Below are 26,437 nucleotides of genomic sequence, written 5' to 3' on the forward strand. Positions count from 1 at the left end.
GATCATCAGTGACCTCCAAGATCATTCTTCGTCAGGTACACTGAAGTAAGCCAATATAAACTCAAACATTTTCACGCCTGAGGAGAGATGAAAATATTGCTATAGCAGCAATATTTAACTGATAGCAAAATGAAGGTCAATGAGGGTCAAGGGAAAATCATCCTACGGCTGGAGTCACATCTGACAGTAAGGTCGTTGGTCATGGCACACACTGCAGTCACAGTTCGACTATGGTAGAGGGAGTGAATATTTAAGGTGGTGGAATGGACATGAAGTGCTTTCTCCGGGATCGTGAGGAATGTTGTGAATATCATTGGAACTGAACTCATCCATGAAAATTGAGAATATTCTATATGCTTTGATTTGTGTCTTTTAGTTGGCATACGGAGTGTCAGGAGATGAATCATTTGCCACAGCATACCAAGCCTCTGACCTGTCCTCATAGACTCCGTATTTGTATGACTAGTCCAGCTGAGTTTCTGAGCATGATGAGAGATCCCCAAAACAAGGTCTCCCTGTACAAACATGTCAAAGAGGTAGAGGCCAGGGCTTTGGCCAAGATAGCCTATACTCCAAGAATCATCAGCAGCATAGCTATTATATCCAAAAGTCTTGAGGGCAATATATCTGAAAGTAAAGATTTTCAAAAATAGTGGTGACTGGGAACTGACCCTTAACATTTCAGCCTTTGCATCATTGCAGGTGATAATTGATACATGCCTCACGTCAAAGTTTACAACACACAACTGCATTCTCTGCACAAGGAGTGGGAAATTATTATTCTTCTGCTTGAGTACAGTGCAGCAGACAGCATGGGCATGGAGATTTGCCCAGATTGTGGGCTTCCCAAGGATTCAGCAGTTGATAACTCTGTTAATGAACCACATGGATTTATCAACAAGGCAATACTATATGACCATCACTAAAAAATCCTCACAGGCAATACTGTGAACCTCACATGTTTGCATAAGTTTTTTTTTCTGAGGCAACCTGCTCCAACCATATTTCAGTTGCCATGCCAAATGGAAGATTGGCTCTTCAGGCTCATTCCATTCCACTTAATAAGAGCTCAATCAAAGAATTGCCATATGTTCAAAAACAGTAGGGCTTGGAATAATAACTGGCAAGTTATCATTGCACTACACTAGTGTCTGGCAATGACCACCTCCACCAACAGAGAGTTTTGTCATTGCCAAATTACCAAAAGTTTCATTTCAATTCCATACTTACAATAGTGATTAAACACACACCTAAGTCTAATAAATAGTTAAAAAATACAATGTTAACAGAATTTAACTGTAAGTCTAAATTAAACCAATTAATCTTAAAATGAAAATAAATGACCCCCTTAATCACCAAAGTCAACACTCAGTGGCCACTGCCCTTGAGGGTGCAATGCTAATACCTATCAAAGGTCTTAACTGAGTAAAATATGGGCATGTCATCAAAGAGAGGCAACAAGTAGCCTACCCAGTCTCTTCGCAGGCAATAATTCAATGCCTGTCAGAACTCTTAGCTAACAAAAAAAATGCAAATATGATATTACTATTTATATTCAACAAAATATTTTGGAAGGCACTGGAGTTTATATACTTCATTTTGAGCCATTGTCCCAAGTAAAAAAATCAAGGGCTCTGCTGTCAGTTTTAGAAAAAATTAAGGTAGATCTTCATGTCAAGTTCAAATACTGTCTTATTTAAAAATTTTATTAAATTAGCTAAAGGTGAAATATAGTTTAACTTCTTAAAAATTATTCTTTATGTTTAACAAATAAACTTCATCAAAATGATGCATGTATATTACATCTAATCACTTACTGGTGCTGGAAGTGTTTTGGGTATCTGGTTGCCACAAGGGCTTGCTTTTTTTTTCACTTTCTCTTGTGTCCTAAAAAAGTTAAAAGTTTATTTTCTCAAAACAAAAAAAACAACATAACAATGGCCCCTGCACCAAACAAGAGCTGGGGATGTTCTGATAATGGTCATTATGCAAAGCACCTGGGAAACAATGGTAAGACAAATTAATGGCATTTGATCACCTCTTGAGACTTGAGTGTCTTTTTACCAGTCATTTGGATCTTCCAGAAGAACAATTTGGGGTCATTATCAATCCAGTTCCAAAAGAGCATGGATACTTTGCACAAAACTGTTTACCATTTGCCAAAGACTACCTGAAAGTTTGTAAATTTCCTTACACAGTCATTAACTACACCAATATAGGAAACAGAAATATGATACTGATAGAAAGATTACTTCTCTACAGTTGAAATAAAAATTATATATTTGGAGCAGAAGAGACAGGGTTTTCATCTGGATCTAAATCTTTTTGTACCTAGGATGGTGCCTTAGTTGAAATTGATCCATCACTTTAATGGAAAAGTGATCCATCTTCGAAAAGTGACATTCCTCATTTAAAAATCACAAATTGAAGTGCTTGTTTTTACAAAGTCTGTTTTTAACAACAGGTACAATCAGCAGACCAGGCTACATAAGAAGTAAATTTGATGTATATCAAAATATTATGAACAGTTTTTTGCCAAAAGTGATGAGCAAGAGTGCACAATATATTAGTGATTGTAGCTTAAAGTAAACAAAGTGTTAAATTGTATTCAGAATACATCTAGATGTCAGCAGAATGACAATTAAGCCAAAAATGGTGTGCACCATCTGATCCTGTAAAATAATATTTTGTACGTGTTTTATAAGCCTTCAAGTGAAAGATAGCAGATAAAAATCCTTTGTACAGTAATCAAATGTATGACGTCTGTGGTATACTAGAATGATAGAATGACCTTTTCCCTTGTGTTCCACTTAGACAATTCCCCCCTTTCCTGCAGCCTTCACCAGGGCCACTGTCAAAGAATAGCAATTGCACTGGAGACATTGCCATTTTTGTTCTGCTCAAGTCCTTATCACCTTACCTATAACAGCCAACAAATTAAACTACTGCAACTCATAGATAAAGCCTGCAAATTAACAACTATATGCAATTCCAACAGGGTATTTATAAAAGGTTCTTAGTGCCATTGTACAGTCTGACAGGGAAGTCTACTTATGGAAAGATGTATTACTCATGATTGTACTACAGAATTTTGTGACATACTTTCTTGATCGTTACCTTGAGTTCGATATTGAAGTTTCGTTGGTGTCAATATTGAGATTTTTATTAGGAGACGCAGAAGTGGTCATTCCGGCATGCATGCCGATGGGAGGGATGCTGGCAGCTGGTGTGTTGTTCAAACCTTCCCCACCATTGTTCAAATCCTTCAAAGAAGTAACCGCTGGATTTGCTTTACTGCCATTACTATACCTTCCTTCAGTTCCAGTAGGCTTTCCTTCAGTTCCCATGGGACTTCCTTCAGTTCCTTCAATTCCTGCAAAAGGATTTCCCAGGGTGGCTTCCTGAGGCTTTGGAGAAGATTTCCAAACAGTTGGATGATCCATTTGTTCCCCTTTTATTGTCTCTCCTTTTGAGCTAATACGTTTGTATTTCCTACTTTTAGGCTCTTTGTCTCTTATTGTGTCCTACATAAAGAGAAAATTGTCTTCTGAATGATTAGCATCTGAAAAATAAGTTACACATAATTTGTCGTTTTGGAGTACCTCGGTTTAATTTTGATCCCGAGTGATTCAAGCTCCTGAATAAATCCACCTGATTCATTATCTATTTTTAACATTGACTATCATTTGTATATTTTTAAAAATAAACCATATGTTGCAAATTCATCCTAGAGTAACAAAAAATAAAATGAAATTTTGCAACAGGTAAAAATCAGTTGTCAGTCAATTGTGGCTATTGATTTATCAAGAGGATGTATCATGATAAATCAACCATCCCTGGCATCAGATTACTAAAGTAGACAATTTGATCCTGCCAATGCTGCCAAGTTCCTGATCAGAGTTGCGCTCATGTGAAAAGTCATTTTCCAACTTCACTCCTAAATGACTTTGCATTGAGTTTTAAGTTATGTTTTCATAGAGAGATACAGCATGGGAATGGACCCTTCATCCCACTGAGTCCGTGCCAACCATCAACTACCCATTTATTTTAATGCTGCATCAATCTCCATTTTTTATTCTCCCCACATTCTCATAAACTCCTCCCCCACTCACCACACCAGGGTAATTTACAGTGGCTAGCTAACCTACAAATGGATAACTGAGCAAAAGAACTTAGAAATTTACATTACTGGCCTTGTATGATAAAAATATGCATAATTGCTACTGTTTGCTGGAGATTAAAGCCAGAACTAAATATCACCTCCAATAATTATCACAGTTTGTCACCCAAGTTATACCTTAAACAACTTAAATGGAGTAGAATTATAATATTATAGTCTAAAATATAACTTTGGTCAATTATCGTGTTGGATCTCAGCTGATTCAGTCTGTTTAATAAATTTGAATGGAGTATATTTGAATATTTTTAATATTAAATAACTCTAAATCTGTTCTACATTGGAAATAGGGACATTTTAAGAATTAAGTAATGATCACCTTTAATTATATAAATATCAATCTGCTATTATATATAAAATGTGACATGTTCCTTCAATATTACATGAAGTAATCTATTAAAGAAATACATAGCTGGCGCAACTGATTTGTTTCCAGATTAAATAATTAGGGTTGGAATATTACACTTTTAGATAAATGAATATAAAATTAATTTCTGAATGAACATCAAAATAATGTGCCATCAACAAAACTATAAAATTAAAGAATACATGTGTGTTTCATGTGCAAACAATACTGCAATCACCAATTCAGCCATGATATCAAGTACTCATTATTCATTGTTAGCAGAAATTCACTTAACCATTTCACCATTGCCAATACCCAGTTGTAGCTAATTCATTGGACAATACTAATCTAACTAGGGGCAGAACTGTCAAAGATGAAACACTGAATAGATTATTAACAGCTTTCAGTGGAATAAACTGACATGTTTCTGTTAATGTTGTGGAGATTTCACAATAGAAGATTAGAATTTTAGTTACCCCACCCATAAAGCTCAGTAAATAAATTCCTGAGTTAGACAGGTCCAGACTGACTTATTAATTGGATCGAGAGGTGTAGATCTCAAAGTGGGGCTTTCAATTTTTCTCATTTTGCTCTTGCACATTAATGCCTTGAAAAGTAGGGAAGTCCAATCCGAAAAAGTAGTCCAAATCTGAATAGCTAGTCCCTCGTGCTGCTAAAGTATGTGAATCTAGCTGCATACATTTCAGTCCTACCCATTCTACACTTCTTAAACATGCTCATTTGCACCTAAATTCTTTGAACGTGCAAATACAATGCAGGTCTGGAGACAGAGAATCAATCTGTATCAGACAAGGCAAATTTAAGACAGCTTTCTGGGCTTGATTTGGAGACTCTCAAGTATGGGTCTGGCTAGTTTGGCAGGTGTTGCACTAGTGCTTGAGGTGGTGTGGGGAATGTGTGCAATGGGGCTGTGAATCTTTTGTTTTAACAGGAAACAACTTTAACACTAGAAGGTTCTGCTCACACTTTCCTACCTCATTTCCCTTCCATTCAGTTGCTACTTGAAGCTGTTTCTTGTTAACACAACAGTTTCACAGCCCCATCACACCCATGCCCCACAATTCTCTTCACCTCACCTCAAGTACCCATGCAACATCTGCCAAACAAGTCATCCTATGCACTTGCTCGAGTGTGATTGATGGTTTAATTCTACTAACAGCCATTTGGAACTATTTTGTAATGTAGGTTCAAATTGATCAGTGGAGGCCATCCAAAAATATTTCAAATAAGCTCCTTACAGCTAGTGACGAAAAAGGATTTCCCCCAATAATCCAGGTATGATTCGAACCTACATTCCAGCAACGAAATGTCACTCTCTAACTCCTGTCCCAGTTAGTGTTTTTTTCTAAAATCACTGTCAATAAATGTTAACTCAAACAAGGGTTTTAAAATTATAACAGAACAAAAAACCTCACCTTTCCATGCTTTTTACCACTTTGTTTTACAGCTAACAGCGCCTTTTCATATTCTGTAATTTCTTTGCTGATGTTTTTACGCTTTCTTATCAACAGCGGATTATCTTTCATATCCTTGAGAACTTGAGCTTGAATCTCTGGGATAAATCTAGAAATACAAGGATAATTTTTTCAAGATGTTGCTTAATATGTTGAGTTTTTCCAGTATTTTCTGCTTTCATTTCAGATTTCTAGCATCTGCAGTGTTTTTGATTTTGATTATTACTTCAAGGGAACCTGTAAACAAACCTCAGTTAACTTCTGCAATTAACATTATCACTATTTTTGAGAATTCATTTTTAAATTTGTCGCTAGCCTGATTCACTGAAGCAACATTTTCAGCTCCCAGATAGGTACCTCCTGCAGCCTGTACAGGTTATTCAAGTTTCCACAGGTTAGTGTGCTGGCTTTATAAACATTTTCTAGTGCTTTCTGGCAATGTAAGATGTATTTTCAGGAAAATATAATTAATTCCCGCCGTTGCCTGTAAGGAGTTTGTACATTCTCCCCATGACTGCATGGGGTTCCTCCGGGTGCTCCGGTTTCCTCCCATATTCCAAAGACGTACGGGTTAGTAGGTTAACTTGGGTGTAATTGCGCAGTGCAGGCTCGTTGGACCGGAAGGGCCTGTTACCGTGCTGTATAAATTAAGTTTCAAAATTTAAAAAAGTAAAGTTCAAAGTTTATATGACAAGCATCTCATCTAACATTTTAACAAAAATGTTCTTCCTTTCAAATGTCAAAGACTACATGTTTCAACAGCTCTTGGATATAAACCATTCTCTGTGTCTTTCTTCCCCATCACTTCCTTCTAGCCCTATATATACCACCAGTTTCACACATTATCTTGCATTCATTCTCTCTTCTGATCCCCTCTCCAAACTCAATAATCAGTTCTCAACAAAGGTCTCAGCTTCATTCCCTACCATCTCAATATCAACAAATTTTGATCTCAACGTGACTTCTACCTATTCTTCAGCTGCCTCCACCTTCAGGGCCATTTCTTTGGCCAGGGCCCTTCTCCGGCATGCTGGACCCTTTTGCTAACTTCAGATCTGAACACTTTTCCCAACTTCAGATCTGCACACTTTTCTCTTATCCCCTCATTGCAAACTGTCAGTGTGACATCAACAATTTCTGTCTTCCTACCCCATTCACTTACCCTAACTGATCACCACTCTGAACCTGCAGCACCCTAACCTGAATATGCCAACAAGGACAGTGATATTGTTTAGCAAACTGGCCTCTGCCTTGCAGAGACTCAATCATAACTCCCTGACAACTCCTAATATGTCCCATAAGACCATGACCCCACTACTGAATATCAGGCCTTTGTTTCTCTGTCACTGAGATTTTCCTTTTACAGTCTCAAACTTCAGTCTCCTAATCACACATAGCCCACTTCCACCTCCACCCAAAATCCCCAAGCAATCTGCCTGATACAGCACACTGTTTCGTGGCATATTTCTTCCCAATCTGACTATTTTACCTCCCCTTATCTAGTCTCTCCCCACCTATGTTTGCAATACATCTGACAACATCAGCTACTTCAACTGTTTCTACCTTCCTAACCTTAACTATGTAATTTTATCAAAGATATGCAATTCTTTTACATCACCATGCTCCATCAGGATGCCAATTTTAGGGTCAGCAACAATATCAACCCTAAGACCACCAATCCCCATAGCTATATTGTCCATATCACCCCTCACCATGCTTTTTGTAATGACTCCATTTTATTCTCCCAGTTTCTCTATCTTTGACACATTTGTTCTGCTGAGTGCCTTTCCACATCAATCTTTCCTCTTTCCCCTCAACCAAGGTTTCCCTACATTATAGCTGACAGCACCCTCAACCATGCCCTTTGCATTTTGTCTTTATGCTTTCAACCCTTCCCCTCCCTTTTGGAAAAATGAAAGGATTTCACTTGTCCTTATCTTCCACACCACCAGCTTCCAATTCAATAGATTATCCATTGATATTTCTGCCACCTAAAATGTGATGTCGTTAAAAAGCACATCATCCCCTTCCTTGCCATCTGTGAGTCTACCCTGGTTCACTCTTCTATCACCAGCAACAACATTCCCTTCCACCCTTCCCATGGCAACACTCTGTGCAACCTCAAGAAAGGCAAAATCTTTTTTTTATCTAAGATATCTTTATTAGTCACATGTACATCGAAACACACAGTGAAATGCATCTTTTGCTTAGAGTGTTCTGGGGGCAGCCCGCAAGTGTCGCCACGCTTCCGGCGCCAACATAGCATGCTCACAACTTCCTAACCCGTACATCTTTGGAACATGGGAGGAAACCGGAGCACCCAGAGGAAACCCACGCGGACACGGGGAGAACGTACAAACTCCTTACAGACAGCGGCCGGAACTGAACCCAGGTCACTGGGTCTGTAAAAGTGTTACACTAACCGCTACACTATCGTGCCTGCCCCTTCCCACCGTCTATTCCCTTCCCACTATTTTTTGCCAGTAAAACAGTGATTAACATTTATTTTTGCATTTAGCAGACCTAATTTTCATTCATTACTTCTCATTTCAACTGTAAAGCTCAGGTATGAGGAGAACAACCAGTCTGTGTATTGTCCCTTTTTCCACACCCCCACCCACCACCCCCCTCACCACAAATATTCAGAGGAAGGCACTGGTAGAGACATAAACAGTAGTTTCCTTATTGCAATTGGTCCATGACTTGCTGGGAAATAGGCAGAGAGTAAAGGGATTGAATACAATCACAATTTTTAAAAAATAAATCAATTCTGCAAATTGACATTATTCTCTTGTTACTGAGTGGATTTTTCTTGAATCATTTAGAAGGAAGGTAATAGTATTGTTAGAAATAGCCATTAAAATAGCTTTCTTTCTGATTTAAAAAGTACTCACTTCTCTGAGAATCCATCTGCTGTGAAATATTCATGTTTTAGAAGCTCTGTGGATGAAGCTCTCTTGTCTGCATCCATCTGTAAGCATTTCTGTGAAAACATCATATTTCCAATCAATCCTTATGTCCAAACAAAACTGTAACCATGATTAACCAAAAACTTTGATTTCAACAAATAAGGCACAAAAGCAGGTAATTAGCCCTGCTCCCAAAGACTGCAGTTGACTTTCTAAAATTCAGGGCCCTCAATCAGGACTCAATAGAAACCATTTCAAAGGGGTAATCTCCTGAAAGTGCCTCACTTTATTAAGGAAACTTAACTATGTGGCAGAAATAAAACAACTTGTATTTATGTAGCTGTTCATTAGTTCTACCTGTGGTTCAGTAGACTGCATATTTTTCTCCCAGTCAGACATTGTGACTTCAAGTTCTACTCCAAAGGTTTGAGCACAAAACTCTAAACTTGCACTCCAGTGCAGGACCTAAGTGGTACTGAATTATTGGAGTTAGTTTTGTTCAGATGAGGTCCTGTCTGCTTTCTGAAGTGGATGTAAAAGTTCCCATGGGAATTCTTTCTATTTCGAAGATTGAGGATATTTATTTCTCAATCAGCATTAAAAATCTGATCCTCTAGTCAATGTTGCATTGTTGTTTGTGGGATCTTGCTGTATTGTTACCTAAATTACAACTGTGACCAGAATTCAAAAGCACTTAATTAATTGTAAAAATTCTTTGTGATGTCCTAAGGTCAATAATAGAACTATTTTCTTTCTGTTCATTATGTCGCCCAGAGACACCCAAAGATGCAGTACACAAAATACTTTGATATGAACTATAGTGACTCTTGTTACTTAATTCAACACAGTTGTAAACTTGTACGCAGCAAGGTCTCCAGAATTACAATTAAAGTTATAAATAAAATTATTCTGCTATTGGGAGTGTTCGTTAACCTGTGAACAATGGACAGACCAAAACAATTCTCTGCCCCACAAATAGTACAACAGATCTTTCATATCTAACTGACTGTATGATTGAGGGTAGTGTGTATAATTGTCTCCAATAACACTATGCATGAGAATGTATGAGAATGTGACTGTGGGAATGTGAGAGCATACATTACGGTCAGTAAGTTTGTGAATATGGACTAAATGTCACTATGAGGACAGAAGAGACAGTATTTGTGCATTTATGATTGGAAGAGTGTGGATGTCAATAATTTACAGGTCTTCAGATGTCTGACATCTCAAACAATTACCAACAATATCTTTGCAACATGTGGACCTTTTGGATCTGCAGTTGCACTTCTGAACTCTGTGCCTGGTTTGTAAAGTTGATTCAGAAAGTCTGCTGTTCTCCAAAAGACAAAAATGATCATTTCACTCCATGAAAGATATGCGGTGATCTGGAACTAATGCACTCGGCTAATCCAGAAATAATGCTGGGTTAGCAGGTGCATCTGTGCCATTGTCAATTTAGTTTCACCATATTGTCAAGTTCAGTATCTCCTCCCAGATGGCGATGCTGCAAATGGTAAGATTGTTATGTCAGAATCACATTCACCTGAACCACTGAGTTGGAACAGTGGAAAGTTCAGCCATCTGAATACAGATGGCAGGCACCTGCAACACTCGGACATGTTTTGTCACCTGTTTAAAGGCATTAGGTTGTAAATCTGGAGCCTGCTGCTTTCCATAATGAACCCGATCCCCATCCCTGTTGAAAGCTGATTTGTCAGATTTGTTATGATTTTGAATATCCATATGAAAAATATTACTACTGCCTTTTAAGATCTAGGCTGTGCACCAGTTTGAAACCCCTTTTCTGGTCTCGCACTAACATTGTAGTGGAAAATGAGATAAAATGAAAGACAGTAGGGTGTTAGCACCCCCCCAACACCATTTTATTCCCCTTGCCACCCACTGCATCCTTGGTTCCTTTCCCCCTCATTTCACTGTTCCTACTGGGAACATCATTTGAATGGAATTTCATGACACAATATAGCAGAAACTTCTATAGAGCTCATCTGGATCAGCAGTTTGAAAGAAGTAACAGCAGCTGACTAAGTAACATGACTAAATATTGAATTTTCCTTTCAAGAACTAGGTAGTATTTTGTGAACTATAATTCCCTTTTTAGGAAAAGTTAATTGTCATGGAAGACATCCTACTGATATTTAATGAATCTTTATTTAATCTCCTCAAACACTTTACCTTCACCAGCAGAGTCAACAAAGGATTACATTTTGACAGCTTCTTTTCTGGTGATTCTGGTCTCTGGATATCTGGTAGACATACCCCAGCGAATGTAGGATTTTTGCTAAAAAGACTCTTGAGGCGTGGTGTTAAATTTCCTGATCAAAATAAAGAATGCAGATTAAAATAAGGCAGCTCATAAGGTAGCTCACATCAGTAAGTAGTACTGTAAGGGTCCTCAGACAGACCAGTATTGATCTGAATTACTAGATAGGTTAATGACCATAATTCCATCTTTACTCTGAACAGCGATTTTTTGGTTGGTCCTTTACGAGCCACATTTCATTACAGAAATAATAGTGACAAACAAGCACTCTAAAAGGAATTGGCCAGAAACTCCTGGTAACTTCACTTCCTTCATTAAAAGCAGTATTCCAAAAGTTGCTGACTTTTGCAGAGGAGATTTACAACAATGTTGCTGGAGAATTGTAGTTATGAGAAGATACTGACTGCAGCAGTTATTTTCTTAGTAACAAAGGAGATTGAGGAGAGACTTAATTAAGGTGTCCAAGATTATGAGAGCCCTAGATATGATGAACAGGAATGACATATTTCTCTCAGCAGTAAGGTCAATAATTAAGGGGCATAGACTTAAGTTCTTTGGTAGAATGATTAGAAGGGAGCTGAGGAAAATGTTTTTTTACTCAGAGTGTGTGTATGGGGGTGGAGGGGAAGGGGAAAGGGGTGGGGGTAGGAGGCGGGAGTAGGAGGAAGGGTGGTGACCCTTACAGTGGAAGGGATGGATTCACTGCTGAAAGGCTGATGGAGGCAGAAGCCCTAATTATTTTTAAAAGGTACCTGGGTGCTTAAAGTCATATTTACAAGGGCACAGATTGAAAGCTGAGACCTGGGAAGTGGGAGTAAACTAAATAGTTCATTTTTGTCTGGCGTGGACACTATAGATTAAATAGACTGCTTTTCTGCTGATTAATATGATTCTAAAATTCATCCAATTGCTTCCCAAAAGTGTACTTTGCCACTTGGCTCCTCATCAACTATATTGAACTGTATAGAATTGCTGTATTTATCTCACAAATGAACTAAACCCAACAAATCTGAAAATTGTTTTCCAAGTGTAGATTCTCTTACCAAATTTAAAATTACTGTTGGAGATTCATAAAGTATCTAAATACTTTTTTTCCATTTTCCTCCTGTATCCCCTTGCTACTAATCCAGTCTTTCTACCCTCTATTTTGTTTTCTGTACCTGATTTGAAATTGAACTTAATATCCTAAATGATGATTCCTAGTTAAAACTCTACAATAATGTGCCTGGATGATTATTCTATCTCATTGTTGAAGAGATATATAGTCTGTTCACACAGGTTCCAGATGGTCTGAAGGAGGTGCCATATTATTTGGGTCTCTAGAATAAGTATCAATTCAAAACCACATAGAAAATCCTTGAAAAAGTACAGTGCAATGTTTATCCACCTGAGGGAAAATCTAGCTCATGTGTTTTTATACCCCACTTAAATTTTTTCTCCCTCCTTTTTGCAAGGGTACAGTTCTTACCAACATTGGAGTTCATCAAGTGGCCACTCTGGCCATACTAAGTGTAAGCAATCAATATCATCATCACCACTAACTCCATTTCCCAACAGGACTGGATGGCTGGTAATCAAGAATAGAAATGACAGCCACTTTATTTCCCTCCACTATTATATCTCCTGTGATTACTTAACTGTGCTTCATAGGACAAGCTACCACATTTTGAATGAGAGATTAAACCTCCTTACCTTCAAGTGGATGTAAACAAATACCCTCTCAGATGGATGCAAAAGATCCCTCAACACCATATTAAAAAAGGCCCTCAACCAACATTCCTGGTTCTTATTTCAATGACCTTCTTGGTACTACGCTGCATACAAACTGTCTGCCAGTTTCCTGGATTATGCCAGTTTCCTGGATTACACCAGTGAATGCACTTCACAGACTAAAGTGCTTTGGAACATTCTGAGGTAATAAAATTCTCTGCATAAAAGCAAGTTCTGTCTTTCTCAGGGCAATCTGGAATGAATAGTATCTGTAGCTTTGCCAGCATTGCCCAAGTGTTGAGAATAAATAAAAACAAAACACCCAGGATAACTGAATTAGAACAGAAGGCTAGGACATTCCTGAACTCCATGATCTGAGTCATACAGCACAGAAACAGGCCTTTTGGCCCACCATCCCCAACTACCTACCTATTCTAATCCTAGTTTCCAGCCCTTGGTCCATAGCCTTCCATGCTATGGCATTTCAAGTGCTCATCTAAATATTTCTGAAATGTTATGAAAATACCTGCCTCCACCAACCCCTCAGGCAGTGTGTTACAGATTTCAACTACCCTCTGTATAAAAACTTTCTTCTTCAATCCCCCTCCAAATGTCCCCCCTCACCTTATTTTCTTTGCTAGTAGACATCTCTGCTAAGGGACAAGTTTCTCCCTATCGACCTTTTTTATGCCCCCATAAGATATCTTTATTAGTCACATGTACATCAAAACACACAGTGAAATGAATCTTTTGCGTAGTGTTCTGTGGGCAGCTCACAAGTGTCGCCACACTTCCGGCGCCAACATAGCATGCCCACAACTCCTAACCCGTACTTCTTTGGAATGTGGGAGGAAATCGGAGCACCTGGAGGAAACCCATGCAGACACAGGGAGAATGTACAAACTCCATAATTTTGTATGGCTCAATCAGTCCCCATCCCCACCCCCCAGACTTCTCTGCTCCAAGGAAAACATATGTGTCATCCAGTCTTTCCTCATAGCTCAAACAGTCCACCCCAGGCAACATCCAGTATTCCAGCTATGGCTTAACTAATTGAACATCAAAAAAATGCAGATATTGGAAATCTAAAATAAAAACAAAAAATGCTGGAAACACTCAGCAGGTCAGGCCACATCTGTGGGAAGAGAAACAGAGCTAACATTACAGGTCAAATACCCTTATCTAATGCTTAAGTAAGGTTTTACAAAGCTGTACCATAACTTTCCTGCTCTAATATCATTCTACATCTTTCTATTGTTCATCAGGTGATTAGATTTATTGAGTGGCTGTTCCAGTAAATTCTTTTGTAATTCTAGATTTTGTAAATTAAAACATACAACTTCTTTTATGATTTTTAGAAAATATTTTGTGAAACAGTAGTGGTTTATGTTTGGACTATCATTAATCAACTTAAAAGCAATTGATAATAGCCTTCCCCGTGATCTACAAACATATCAAACAAAAAATAGACTTTTAATTGCATAATTAATTTTCAGGCTCTTTTCAAAAATTATCTAAACTGATTGACTACAGTACAGGATGAGCTTTATTGTGAATCTATCAGCTCAAGTTGACAACAATTTCAGCTTCAAGAATTCCTGTTTCTCAGCTTTACCTTGCTTGTCACCTGTCTAATGCACTGGACTTAACATCTGAGGTACTTAAGCACATGTTTAAATATTGAAATTGGAAGACATGCAAATAATATTTATGCAACATTCATGCATTCACAAAGGCATTCAGAAAAACCAGACAATTCAGAGGACACTAGGACAGTCTAAATAGAGACATTAATTATATATTCAGTTACTAGAGGAAATACCAAATTTATTACCAAAGTTTTAAAAATACACCCTGAATTAATGTAAACATCTGTGTTAGTGTGTGCATGGCTGATGTTTACTGACAATATCACGGGTTCATTTTGTACAAATCAGACTACGCTTGAACTTTAATGAATAATGCAGAAAAGCACAGCCTTCCAATGTTGCGCCAGGTAAAAGCACCATATGGTGCGTTACAGAAATATATTGGCTAGAGATGCACCAATTTTAATGTTGAGTCAGGTTTTCATTTGGTGTGCTGGTTGGGCTCTTTTGTTGGTGCCTTTGGGGGTGGGGGGGGAATGGGAAAAATGTGCGTGTGTGTGTGCGTGTCTGTGTGTCTGTATATACACATGGTTGGGTAAAAAGAGCATTGATGTCATCTATTGATGCCATCCAGAATTGAAATTTTTGAAGGCACTTACTGAACTCATCATCAGGAATGCAGGTTTTGGCAAAGTACTAGAGAACTACTGCTATGTATGGAACTATATCCCAGCACGAGTCATGATCAATAGAAAAGGAACAGAAAATGAGAAATCATAGGTTATAAGAGGGAGCATTGGAGATCCATATGTATATTAATTTTTCTCAATCATGGCATTTAAGTTTAAGTGCAATTTAACTAATTATGACCACTTCCAATAAAATTATATTTACATACTGGTACCACTGAAAGTACACTTAGGATATCAATGTAAATTACATATTGTGATTTTTTTTAAAAAGCTAGTTTGTTAAATTTTGCGTAAGTAGTGCAGTAGCTCTTATTTAATAATATCTTTTGATTTATACTCACCCACTTGAGTCACTATCTTATGGATCTGGTCTAAGTCAGAGTTTCCAGGCAGGTAAGGACTTCCTGTCGCCATTTCAATGCTCATGCATCCAAATGCCCAAATGTCTACAGGCCTAAAAAGATGTATTTTTTTAAAATATTCATTACAATTAGTTACACCTTACAAAATATTTTTGAATATGAGAACTACCGGCTTTAATTACTGCGAACATTAGAGTCACACACATTCAAAACATATTAAGGTGGTGATCCTTTGCATTAATACATGAGTTGAAAACTTGTTCCACTTTTAAAATTCTGCAAAAGGGTGTAATTTACATTTTGATAGAACCCTACTATAATGACTATTACTTATTTATTTCTTAACAACTAACAAATGTAATTCAATTATTTCTTACTTCTCTGTAAGTTATTCTCTGTAAGTTCTCACCTTTGAGTTTTTAAAGAAAAAGGCTGAATGATTTTATTTGTAAATATATATCCATATCATATTAAACAGTACAAGTCCAAAGATCCCTGAAGGTGACAGCATGGGTAGATAGGGTGGTTAAAAAAAGCATATGGGCTGCTTGCCTTCATCTGCCAGACATAGAACAGAAGAGCAGTGAAGTTATGGTACAGCTTTATAAAACATTGGTGAGGCCACATTTGGGAATAATTTTAGTCAGCATAGTATAGAAAGGACATAATTGCTCAGGAGAGGGTGCAGAGGAGATAACACCAGGATGCTGCCTGGGATGGGGTGTAATAGCTATGAGGAGAGACTGGACAGGTTAGGTTTGTTTTCCTTTCCTTAGAGTGGAGGAGGCTGATAAGGGGACCCAATAGAGGTGTACAAAATTTTGAGAAGCATAGATAGGGTAAAACTTTTTCCCATAGCATAAGTATATATAACTAGAACACATAAGTTTTTTGTAAGGAGAAAGATGTTTTAGAAGGGATCTAACAGAGAATTTTTTCACCTAGAGAGTGGTTGGAGTTTGGAATGCACTGCCTGAGAAGATGGTGGAGGCAGAGACTCTCACAGTGTTTAAAAAGTATCTAGACTAGCAGTTTGAATTTCCAAAGCATATAAGGCTATGGACTAAGTGCTGGTAAATGGGATGGTATAGTGGTACTATTGTCAGCATGGACAGGGTGGGCCAAAGGACCCGTTTCTGTGCCATATGAATCTATAACTATCTTACAACCTTGTCCATTGCTTTCTACAATAGGAAGTAAGAATTTTGTTTTTGTAACAATTTTATATCTTTTTTCTGTTATAAATTCACTGTTCCACAGTGAAAATGGCAGATGCCTGCTTAAACTGAAGAGGCTGTAATTCCCAGTTCCTGGTTGTACGGCTGGAACATTTTTACAATCCAATCAATTGTATTTATCCAGTTCCCATATTGTAATTTATCTGTTAACTAATATTATAAAATAAAATTAAGATTCAGCACAAACAGATAAATAGGGTATATTTTTAAACTGGAAATGAATTATATCTGCATTATCTGTTCCATTTATTCAACATATTCTAATCCTAGTCTTCACATCATTGGAATGTAGTCTTTCCAGTTATACATGGCCTTGAATAGACACCATATGATTTCCTTTCAAAACAGTTAACTCCATGTATTGATACTTGATGACATGCAGTTTACTACTAGCACATAATGAATGATTTTTTTTTAAATTGTATGTTCAAATTAGGGAACACAGAAGGAAACCATTTGTAGTATTTACAAAATAAAATGTATCAGCATGTCTCTGAATTAAATACAGAAGATGAGTGTTGCTTATGTAAGTTCAGGAACAGAAGTGAGGTATTTAGCACTTTAAGCCTGTTCCACCACCTAACCAAATGATCTGTATTTCAAATTTATTTGCTTTAGATTCAGAAATCCTTCCCCAACAAAAAAATTAACACATATTTTGATGTGTTATAGTGTGACATATGAAAGAAACTATTTAATTATATTCCTTATATATTGTGTACAATCTTTACTATAACCACATATTTCCTGTTAAGTCATGATCATTTCATTACCTCAGTTTCTGGAGTCAGTACATATCTTATATTGACGGTAACACATATGAAAACAAAACTAAGGAGCATGCCTGTAAATAATTAAGTTACTGTAGTCCATTATTTTTTAATGCAAAACAAAACAGCACTCGCTCCATTCACAAATATATCCTTTATTACATAAGGAAACCAAAACTGCACCCAATGTGGTCATGTAGTCAAACCAAGGTCCTACTATATTTAGTAGGTCCTACTGTATTTAATTACTATACTTAATATAGTAATTCAACCTAGTTCCTAAACACAAAATCTTTTGCAATGAAGGCCATGCAATTTGCTTTCTTAGCTGCTTTCTGCACCTGATTGTTTGCTTTCAGTGACTGGTGTATAGGGACATCCACATCCCTTTGTGCATTAACATTTCCCAGTCTTTCATCATTTAAATAACATGTGGATTTTTGTTTTCTTCCACCAAAGTGGATAACTCCACACTTATTCATTTAATATTGCATATGCCATGAATTATCATTTGAAACTGATGCTTGTTACAATAAAACAGAAAATATTCCATTTCCCCACACAATGCTGCTTTAAAACCACAAATATACTAATAGTAGATGCAGTTATTCAATTACTATCCCCTGAATGTGATCAATGTTGATCAATAACTACCATGAATGAAAAAAGTTTTAATGTTTTAGGTAACTGAATCAAAGTTAAGAAGGAGGTTCTGACAAGATCTGGGAAAACAACTCTTTCGTGCATATTATACGTCAGAACACTGATGCAGTACATTGAAACCTCATTCTAACTCTAAGTGACCAGCAATGAAATCACATGCATAATTTCTGATTCACCAAGCCATGCCATCATCTCTCTGCCTGCTCAAGACACCTGGATGCCTTTTCCACATTTGATGGCATTGCTCTCTACTCCAGTTGTCACTCTCTTTCAATTATCAACTTGTCATCTAACCACATCTCTCCCCAGCATCTGACAGAAAAATCTTTTTCCAACCTCACTCAGGGTATGTAAATGTCTGACAACTTGTAGTGTGAATTCAACTTGGTTATTTCCAATTTCTGTGCCTTCATTTCCCTCTACCACGCACCAAATTATCTCCTATAATCAATGTTCTCCTCAATAGAAGTGCCAGCCCAGTGGACTTGTCAGTAGGCCATAGACAAGCCTAGTAATAAGTATCTACCTGTCTTCTTCCGTAAACAAATCACTTACCCCTCCTTTGACCTTAATTGCTTTCTCCAGACTCTGCTCATCCTTACATGCTCACCTTAAGTACAAAATATGAGTGCTTCTTTGTTTCCAGGGCCTGAAGCTCACATTCTGTCGATTCACTACATTTCCTTTCTCGATTTAATTGGAATCAGTTTTCCTTGGTGTACCTTGCCATCTGACGCTTTAGCATTTCAGAACCTACCTCTAACTATCTAATATCCCCTCCTCAATTTTATGGTTGCCAATTTTCCAAGCTTCTGAGTATTTCTCCCACCCCTTTCAAAATTATTTACATTTTTAATGGCCCTGAACTGCTATATTTTCAAACTATATCTAATCTGCTTGTTCTGCCAAAGTTCTTTGTTGAGTATCATTTCTGTTCAATTTTGCAATAATTTTTATAAAAACTCCCTGTTTGATTTCACCTCTTTCATTTCTCAAAAGACTTCCCATTTGATGTCACATCATTCGGTTTTCAGAAATAAGACAAGCTTAGTTAATCAGCTAGCTTTAAGAACCCACAAACTACTTCTTACCCTGAATTTTCCCTTTGGTTTTATCCCTTATTTCTTTTCTCCTATATGACTTTTCTTTCTGTGTCAGCTGAGTCAATGACAATCAGCAGGTATTCAACCGTGGGAGCAGTACAGTGAACCAGAACTAGTTTGCTTTACCTGAGTTCTCACTTGTCTGCCCATGAAGCAGAGAGCACTGGAAAGTAATCAAAACTGAAAATTTTAGTTAGGTTTTTTCAAGCCTCGTCTGTGGACTTTGAGATTATAGATTCTTTTGTTGTCCTTGACTTAAGTCAGCAAGCTCAGAAGACAAGGATCAGACAAGAGTCCTTTCTGATCTATTATGGTTCATTACCAAGTAATGTTGGTAGGAATAGTGGTGCAATCTTCTGCTTCTGTGAAATAAGAGAAACTAAAGGATAGTTTACAATATGTACCTACTTTCCATATTTGTTGTCACCGACTACTAACTCTGGAGCCCTGTACCAGCGAGTGGCCACATATTCTGTGTAAGTCTCTCCTGGTGCAGCCAATGTACGGGCAAAGCCAAAATCACATAGTTTAACAACACCTGACCCTGACACCAAGACATTCTCAGGTTTGATATCGCGATGAATTATCTGGAGATAAGTAAGGAGGGAAAAACAGATTAAAATGGTTCACAAATTTTGTTTGAAGTGAAAAGCAAAACCAATGAATTACACAAAGCCAGTTCAAGCCACCATCCCACTAAAACTGAATATATTTCAGTAGGCATATTATGACAGTGTGTTTTAGTATCAATGTATTGGGCTATGGAAGAGGAGGATGTAAATTGATTTGAAACCATAGTTGTTCATTCAATTCCCACAGCTCTTCCACTATCATTATGTAATCAGCTACCATATATGAATAACAGCCAAGTTGGGTAAATCAACTTACAGACACACCCTTCCTCCTGTAATAGTAAATATTCAGACCACACCAAGAAATTTATACAGATAGTTCACTGAAGAAGGATTGTTTAATCATGTGGCACACTGTAATGTAACCAACATACTGTAAGGCTTTACATTAACGTGATATGTTTCAGAAAAATCACACAGCCTACAATATGACCAAACACCAAATATTGCAGTGTTTCACCATACTGTGCATTTGCAATACCCATGACACAATAACAATAATTTTCTTTTAGTCTTGATATTATTTTTACCCAGTTTGATTTCAGACTCAGTTTTCATCTGTTGCTCTCCCACACGCCAAAGAAATTTGAGAAATAGCATTAACATGCAAAAAAGGTTATATTCTGACGCTAGCTTTCTTGCAAATTCTATTTCCAGACCATTTCCTATGATCTGCTAATCACCTTGTTATCACTCTACACTGGCTGATCTTGATCTAAAACATTGCAAATGGAAAATGAAACTCATGCAATGTTGAACACTCAACATTTCTAAGGAAAGTGATTAAAGCTTAATAAAAAGTGAGCAGCATATACTGCTGCTAATATCACATTGACTGAGGCCCTAGTTACTCATAATCAGCTATGTTAGGGAGGCCATGTTGTTTGGATGCCTGACACCAGACTGCTGAAGCACTTTACTCCAAGCTCTGTTTGGGAAGAGATTAGCAGTTGGACAGAGAAAAAGATTCAAGTGTATGGTCAAAGCTTCCTTAAAGATCTCCACCTATCCGTTGGAACCTCTGGCCCATGACCATTGAAAGTGGAAAAGGAACATCTGGAGTATTGAGAACTTGAAGCTATGCAATGGGGATACACAGAAGTCTTGCACAAGTAGTCGAAGGAATGCAGCAGCTTACAAACAACCCTCCCACCCCATTTGCCATCTCCTGGCCCATCTGTGGACAAGTCTGTGACTCCTGGATTGGCCTCATTAGACACTTCAGAACCCACAAAACTGAAGTAAAAGAAAGTCAACCTCATTGCAGAAAAACTACCCAAGAAGAAGAAGAAGAAGAAGATTAAAACATGGTCTAAATCAGATACATCATAAGGATTTATATTTCACAACACACACATAAAACATGCACACAATACTAAAAAGCAGAACCATCAAATACCAGCAAGAAAAACAACCAGCTCCATACAATGAAATCCATGGAATATTTCAGGTGACTATTACATTACATTAAACAAGCACTTTAAATTAAAGAAGCACCGTGAACCAGCAAAACAAAGGCAGTGGTAAATTAATAAATTCCTTAATTGGTATGCAACCAATAAATTGCTAAATTAATGAACAAAAGTGGCACAATTGAATGAATTGAAGAAAAAGCAGGCAGCAGTGAATTAATTGATTACTGAAGCATTGGACAGACCAAAAAATTAAATACAGCATTCAACAGGTGAATTAATTAATTAATGTGGCAGCAAGCACCAGTGAATTAAAAAAATAGTTTAGCAGTTGGCACACCAACCAATAAATTAATAGATCATAGGGCACACGAATTAAGTAGTTAATGGGGAGGCAAATGCTACTAAATTAATAGAGCCATGTACACACCAACAGATAAATTAACAGAGCACTGGGCAGGTGAATTAATTATCACAGTGGAAATAAGTGCCAGTGAACTAGTGAATTAATTGAGCAGTAAACACACCAACAAATAAATTAATGGCACATTGGTCACATTAATGAATAAATTTAATCAATGACACATCAACCAGTCAATATTTTAATGGGGCAGTAGGAAACAATGAATTGTTAATTCATAGAGCAGCCATCACACTGATAAATCAGTAAATTAACAGAGATGTCAACAAACCATATTAAAATAAATGGAACAACTGATAAATCAGTAGTGCCCTTTGTTCATTTGCTCCATCTCTTGTGTGTGTGGCTAATAAAAGGCTATTTCTAGTTTTAATGATATTTTCATCATTTTATTTTTCAAAACACAATGAGTTATTATCAGGATTTTTTACTTTACTAAAGCCTCTAAACAGCTCATGGATATATCGGGTTTAATAAGTTCAAGAGACCTGTACTTGAGAATTCGATCATGACTTCGTAAAATGTTTAGAGGGACACAAAGTAAGTAGGATGCAAGAGGGTTTCCAAGCATTCCAGCAAACTACTCTTGGAGTTATAGTAGGAGTCTGATAGAACAGCTGAGCCAATGTGAGGCCACTAAGCTGGCTCCAATATTCTTGAGTATCCTTTATCTATGTAGTATTTAAAATCTTGCACAGGGTAATGCACCTCCTGTCCACAAAACTTACTGTTATCACGGTCAATTATTTCATTTTTCTGCCATTATTTTCTGATGATTCTCCTGGCTCAGTGACCATCTTATTTGTCAAATCAAAATGGAAAATCCACAAACAATTTACCAGAAATGTAACTGTCTTCAATTGTGTTTACTTACGTTGTTCTTGTGAAGATACTCTGTGGCCCTCAACACCTGAATGAGGCACTTTCTGAGTCTCTTACTCTCCAAACCATTTGGAAACCGTTCCAAATCATCCAAAACAGTGTGATCAACAAATTCAAACACCAAGAATAAACGTTTCTTCTGCTTGAACACCTCAATAAGGTTTACCAGATTTTCATGTCTAAATTGCTGTCAAATATTGTGAACAGAAAGGAAATAATAATTATTCACAAATGAAATTTGTAATTTTGTGTTATAACAGAAGAATGCCAGTTAAGACAGAATATAAAATGGAACTTGATAAATCCTTGTTCTTTCAGTTCTTGATCTTGGGCAAGAATGTAACATATCGTTGAGGAAAGAAAACTCACAAGGATATCATCACTTCCAACCAGCTATTTCTTTTCATTTATTCAAGTGTCTGAAATACATGTAAATCTGCCTCCATGTTTATTAGTCTTCAAGCCAAGTTATTGAGATTTCAACCATGGAACTCTTTCTATTTGTAGTAAGAAGGAGAAAAAGCTGGGAACAAGCAGCTAATCGAAGATCTGTGACCTGAAACACTAACTGTTTCTCGTCCCATAGATATTGCCTGATCTATTGCTTGTTTCCAGCATTTTCTCTTTTTTACCTCAGCGTATGCATTTTTTTTTTGATTTTCAACACTTTCTGTTTGTTTAATATGAAGTGCCTTCTTCGGTGCATATGTATTTCCACTATCTCATTCCAGAACAGTTAGACACAAGAACCAAAGATGAGGACGTGCTAGGTGTACAGCTGAAATTTAACTAACTACAATTGTACAGTTTACCAGATAGAATATTAATAAATTCCTATTTGCTTCCAAGCAAGATCTCAGTATCACATGTTTGCATTTTCCTGAAGAGTTATTCCCAAATAAGTAGAATCCCAACACCTCGAGATATCAACCTTTACAAGGCTGGTCAATTATCAAGTGTTCTGGAAGTTTGAAAACCTGAAGTTTTAAATTCTGAAAGAGTTTAATGAAATGTTAACCCTTTTTTTTCTTTCCACCAAACTACTTGACTTGTTGAGTATTTTCTACAGCTTTTATTTATATTTCAAATTACCTGCTTTCACAATGCTTTAGGCCTAAGCTTACAAATTAGTTGAGTTGACTGAATTCTAATCATTCATCAGTCTTGGGTTCAACTCTATTCCAAATAGATTCTACCATTCTCTACCCAATGAAGGATGGGCAATTGTTACCATTTGACAACAGACAAGCAAAGTTGTTAGCTCTTGCTGGTCAGATATACATGTCAGAAATTCCTCACAAATATAGCAATACATGCCAACCTACAGAAGTCAGAAAAGCTGAATACTTGCAAAAAAACTGACACCACCCAAGAACCACTGAAAAGCAACCTACACTGAAAAGCAGCCTTAAATACATTCTGTAAAACACTTTTTCCCCTGTGATCAAAGTCCAATGGCCTCAATTGAAATATATGAATCAAAATGGAAGTATAGTGCAACATGAGCTTGTGATGGCTTAAGGTGCGAGAATACACAGTATTTCCTTCATTAGATGTATTATAAGGAAAGGGCAAAAAGTGGTGCATTTTCTTAGGTCTGGTGAAGTATTTTAAGAAGACCATGGGAGCTTACAGCTCCAAGCAATTAACTGTCCCATTGTGTGTATTTCAAGTAATCTAAAGTTATTCGCATTCCCAACATTCTCCTAAAATATTCCTTGAAATAGGGAATTGCCTCTGTCTGAACTTTTATCAGTGGTAAAGCTTTCCTTATTCTAATAATCTTCAGTGTAAACACAATTCTTCCAACTTCTCTTCCAAGTGACATTTTAAAATTAGCCACCTATTCCTAAACAAGAATTAACAATCTTTCATTTATCTTGAACACTTGTACCAAAGCAACATACAGCTCATATTAGCACATCTCTAACCGTACATCAAAACTTTCAGGCCTTTCTCAGATAACCTAAACCAAAAATGTCCTCGGCTAAAAGGTTGACTAATGAGGCCTGGCCAACAATATATAATTTATGATAATACTTAAATACATCGCTGCTACCTTTATAAGGACATTATGGGCACAAATTGTAATAAAATGACTGTGGTTCCGTCAGTCAAAGGTACAGCATTTGCAATAAAATTCTCATACCCATCTCCAGATAGCATTTTCCAGCAGCTGTAGTTACAAGTCACAGAGCTTCCCATCAGCCATTTTTTTATATATATATTTATTGAAGGGATGTGGGCTTCACAGACTGAGCTAATGTTTAATTGCCCATGCCTAGTTGCCCTTGAGAAGGTGCTAGTAAGCTACCTTCTTGAACCACTGCAGTCCTTGAGGTGTGGGTATACACACAATGCTGCTCAGGAGAGAGTTCCAGGATTTTGACCCAGCAACGATGAAGGAACAGTGATATATTTCCAAGACAGGATGGTGTGTGGCTTGGAGGGAAACTTCCAGGTAGTGGTGTTCCCATGCTTTTGTTGCCTTTGTCCTTCTAGCTGATAGAACTTGTGGGTTTGGAAGGTGCTGTCCAAGGAGTCTTGGTGAGTTGCTACGATGCATCCTGTAATGGTACAAACTGCTACTACTCTGTATCAGTGGTGGAGTGAGTGAATGATTGTGGATGAGGTGTTTTTTAAGTGGGCTGTTCTGTCCTGTATGGTGTTGAGCTTCTTGAGTGTTGTTGAAACTGCACTCTTCCAGGCAAGTGGAGGTATTCCATTACACTCTGGACTAGAGCCTTGTAGATGGTGGACAGACTTTGGGACATTAGAAGGTGAATTACTTGCCACAGGATTCTTAGCGTCAGACCTGCTCTTGTAGCCACATTGTGTATATGGCTACTCCTGTTCAATTTCTGGTCAACAGTAACCCCCAGGATATTGATAGTGGGGGATTCAGTGATGGTGAGGCCATTGAATGTCAATATGATAGACATCCACCTTCAAGATGGTAGCAAAACTATATAACACAATATGCAATAAGGTAGTCAAACCGATTAACATGCTGTCCAAACCGAATGATGCAAACCAGTATTACATCACCAATTGCTTAATTCAGTCCTTCAGTCCAAAGGCATATCTCATTTAATGAGGCCAACAATGGTTCCAGAAGATTCAGTGGGAAATCAGTGCAAAAAAACTGTAGGGTAGGATGCTAAGACATCCAAAACTATCATCAACAACATTATTTCTTGGAATTCCTGAATCCCTAGCCCAGAGAACCTATAGGATATGTAAGCTTTCATTATTAACATTGTAATACTGATTTTACACTGAATTTAGCCTCTTCTATTTTATATGACTCAGTACCAAATCTCATGGTGCATTTCCCTACCGATCCATCAAGGAAATCTTCATTCAAAATTAATTAATCCTTCATAACACTTGAAATTAATTCTTCCAAATTAATAATAATTCATGCCCTTACCTTCAGAAATCGTATTTCCCTCACAGCAATTTTCTTTACTAATCTGTCATCTTCTCGATCCTGAAATCTTTTGATGGCAACTATTTGTCCTGTCTCTTTGTGTCTGCACTTCATTACTGATCCATAAGTACCCTCTCCCACTAGACCTAGATTCTCGTACATCTCCATTTGTAGGCCTGTATCAGAATGCATCACAAATTGCTATTAGGAATTATAAATTACAGTCAGGTAATATATATATGGGAATTTTGTTCTAATAACATTATACCTTTGCTGAAATAAAACAATAGAGGGAAGTGCTATTCCATAATGGTACAGTGTCACTGCCCAATGTTAAGAGTT

At 37.3% G+C, this 26,437-nt stretch overlaps 1 protein-coding gene across 1 annotated transcript; it reads right to left on the bottom strand.

Moving 5' to 3' along the window:
- Positions 1-1,805: 1,805 nt before the first annotated feature.
- Positions 1,806-26,263, bottom strand: LOC127569176 (cyclin-dependent kinase-like 4). Its single transcript, XM_052013566.1, has 9 exons — positions 26,096-26,263; positions 22,655-22,849; positions 19,724-19,902; positions 15,521-15,633; positions 11,101-11,240; positions 8,893-8,981; positions 5,960-6,107; positions 3,118-3,524; positions 1,806-1,887 (listed from the first exon to the last, which is right to left on the bottom strand). The coding sequence occupies exons 1-9, from the start codon at positions 26,261-26,263 to the stop codon at positions 1,806-1,808; spliced, it is 1,521 nt and encodes a 506-aa protein (XP_051869526.1).
- Positions 26,264-26,437: the final 174 nt, after the last annotated feature.

Source organism: Pristis pectinata, chromosome 4, assembly GCF_009764475.1.
Source record: "Pristis pectinata isolate sPriPec2 chromosome 4, sPriPec2.1.pri, whole genome shotgun sequence".
Classification (NCBI taxonomy): domain Eukaryota; kingdom Metazoa; phylum Chordata; class Chondrichthyes; order Rhinopristiformes; family Pristidae; genus Pristis; species Pristis pectinata.

Excerpts from the sequence above, each read along its gene's own strand:
- LOC127569176 (XM_052013566.1), bottom strand. The coding sequence starts at position 26,263 with ATGGAGATGTACGAGAATCTAGGTCTAGTGGGAGAGGGTACTTATGGA. Across the intron at positions 19,903-22,654 it reads AGTATCTTCACAAGAACAAC|ATAATTCATCGCGATATCAA; the intron begins GTAAGTAAACAC and ends ACTTATCTCCAG. Across the intron at positions 11,241-15,520 it reads TAAGATAGTGACTCAAGTGG|GAAATTTAACACCACGCCTC; the intron begins GTGAGTATAAAT and ends TATTTTGATCAG.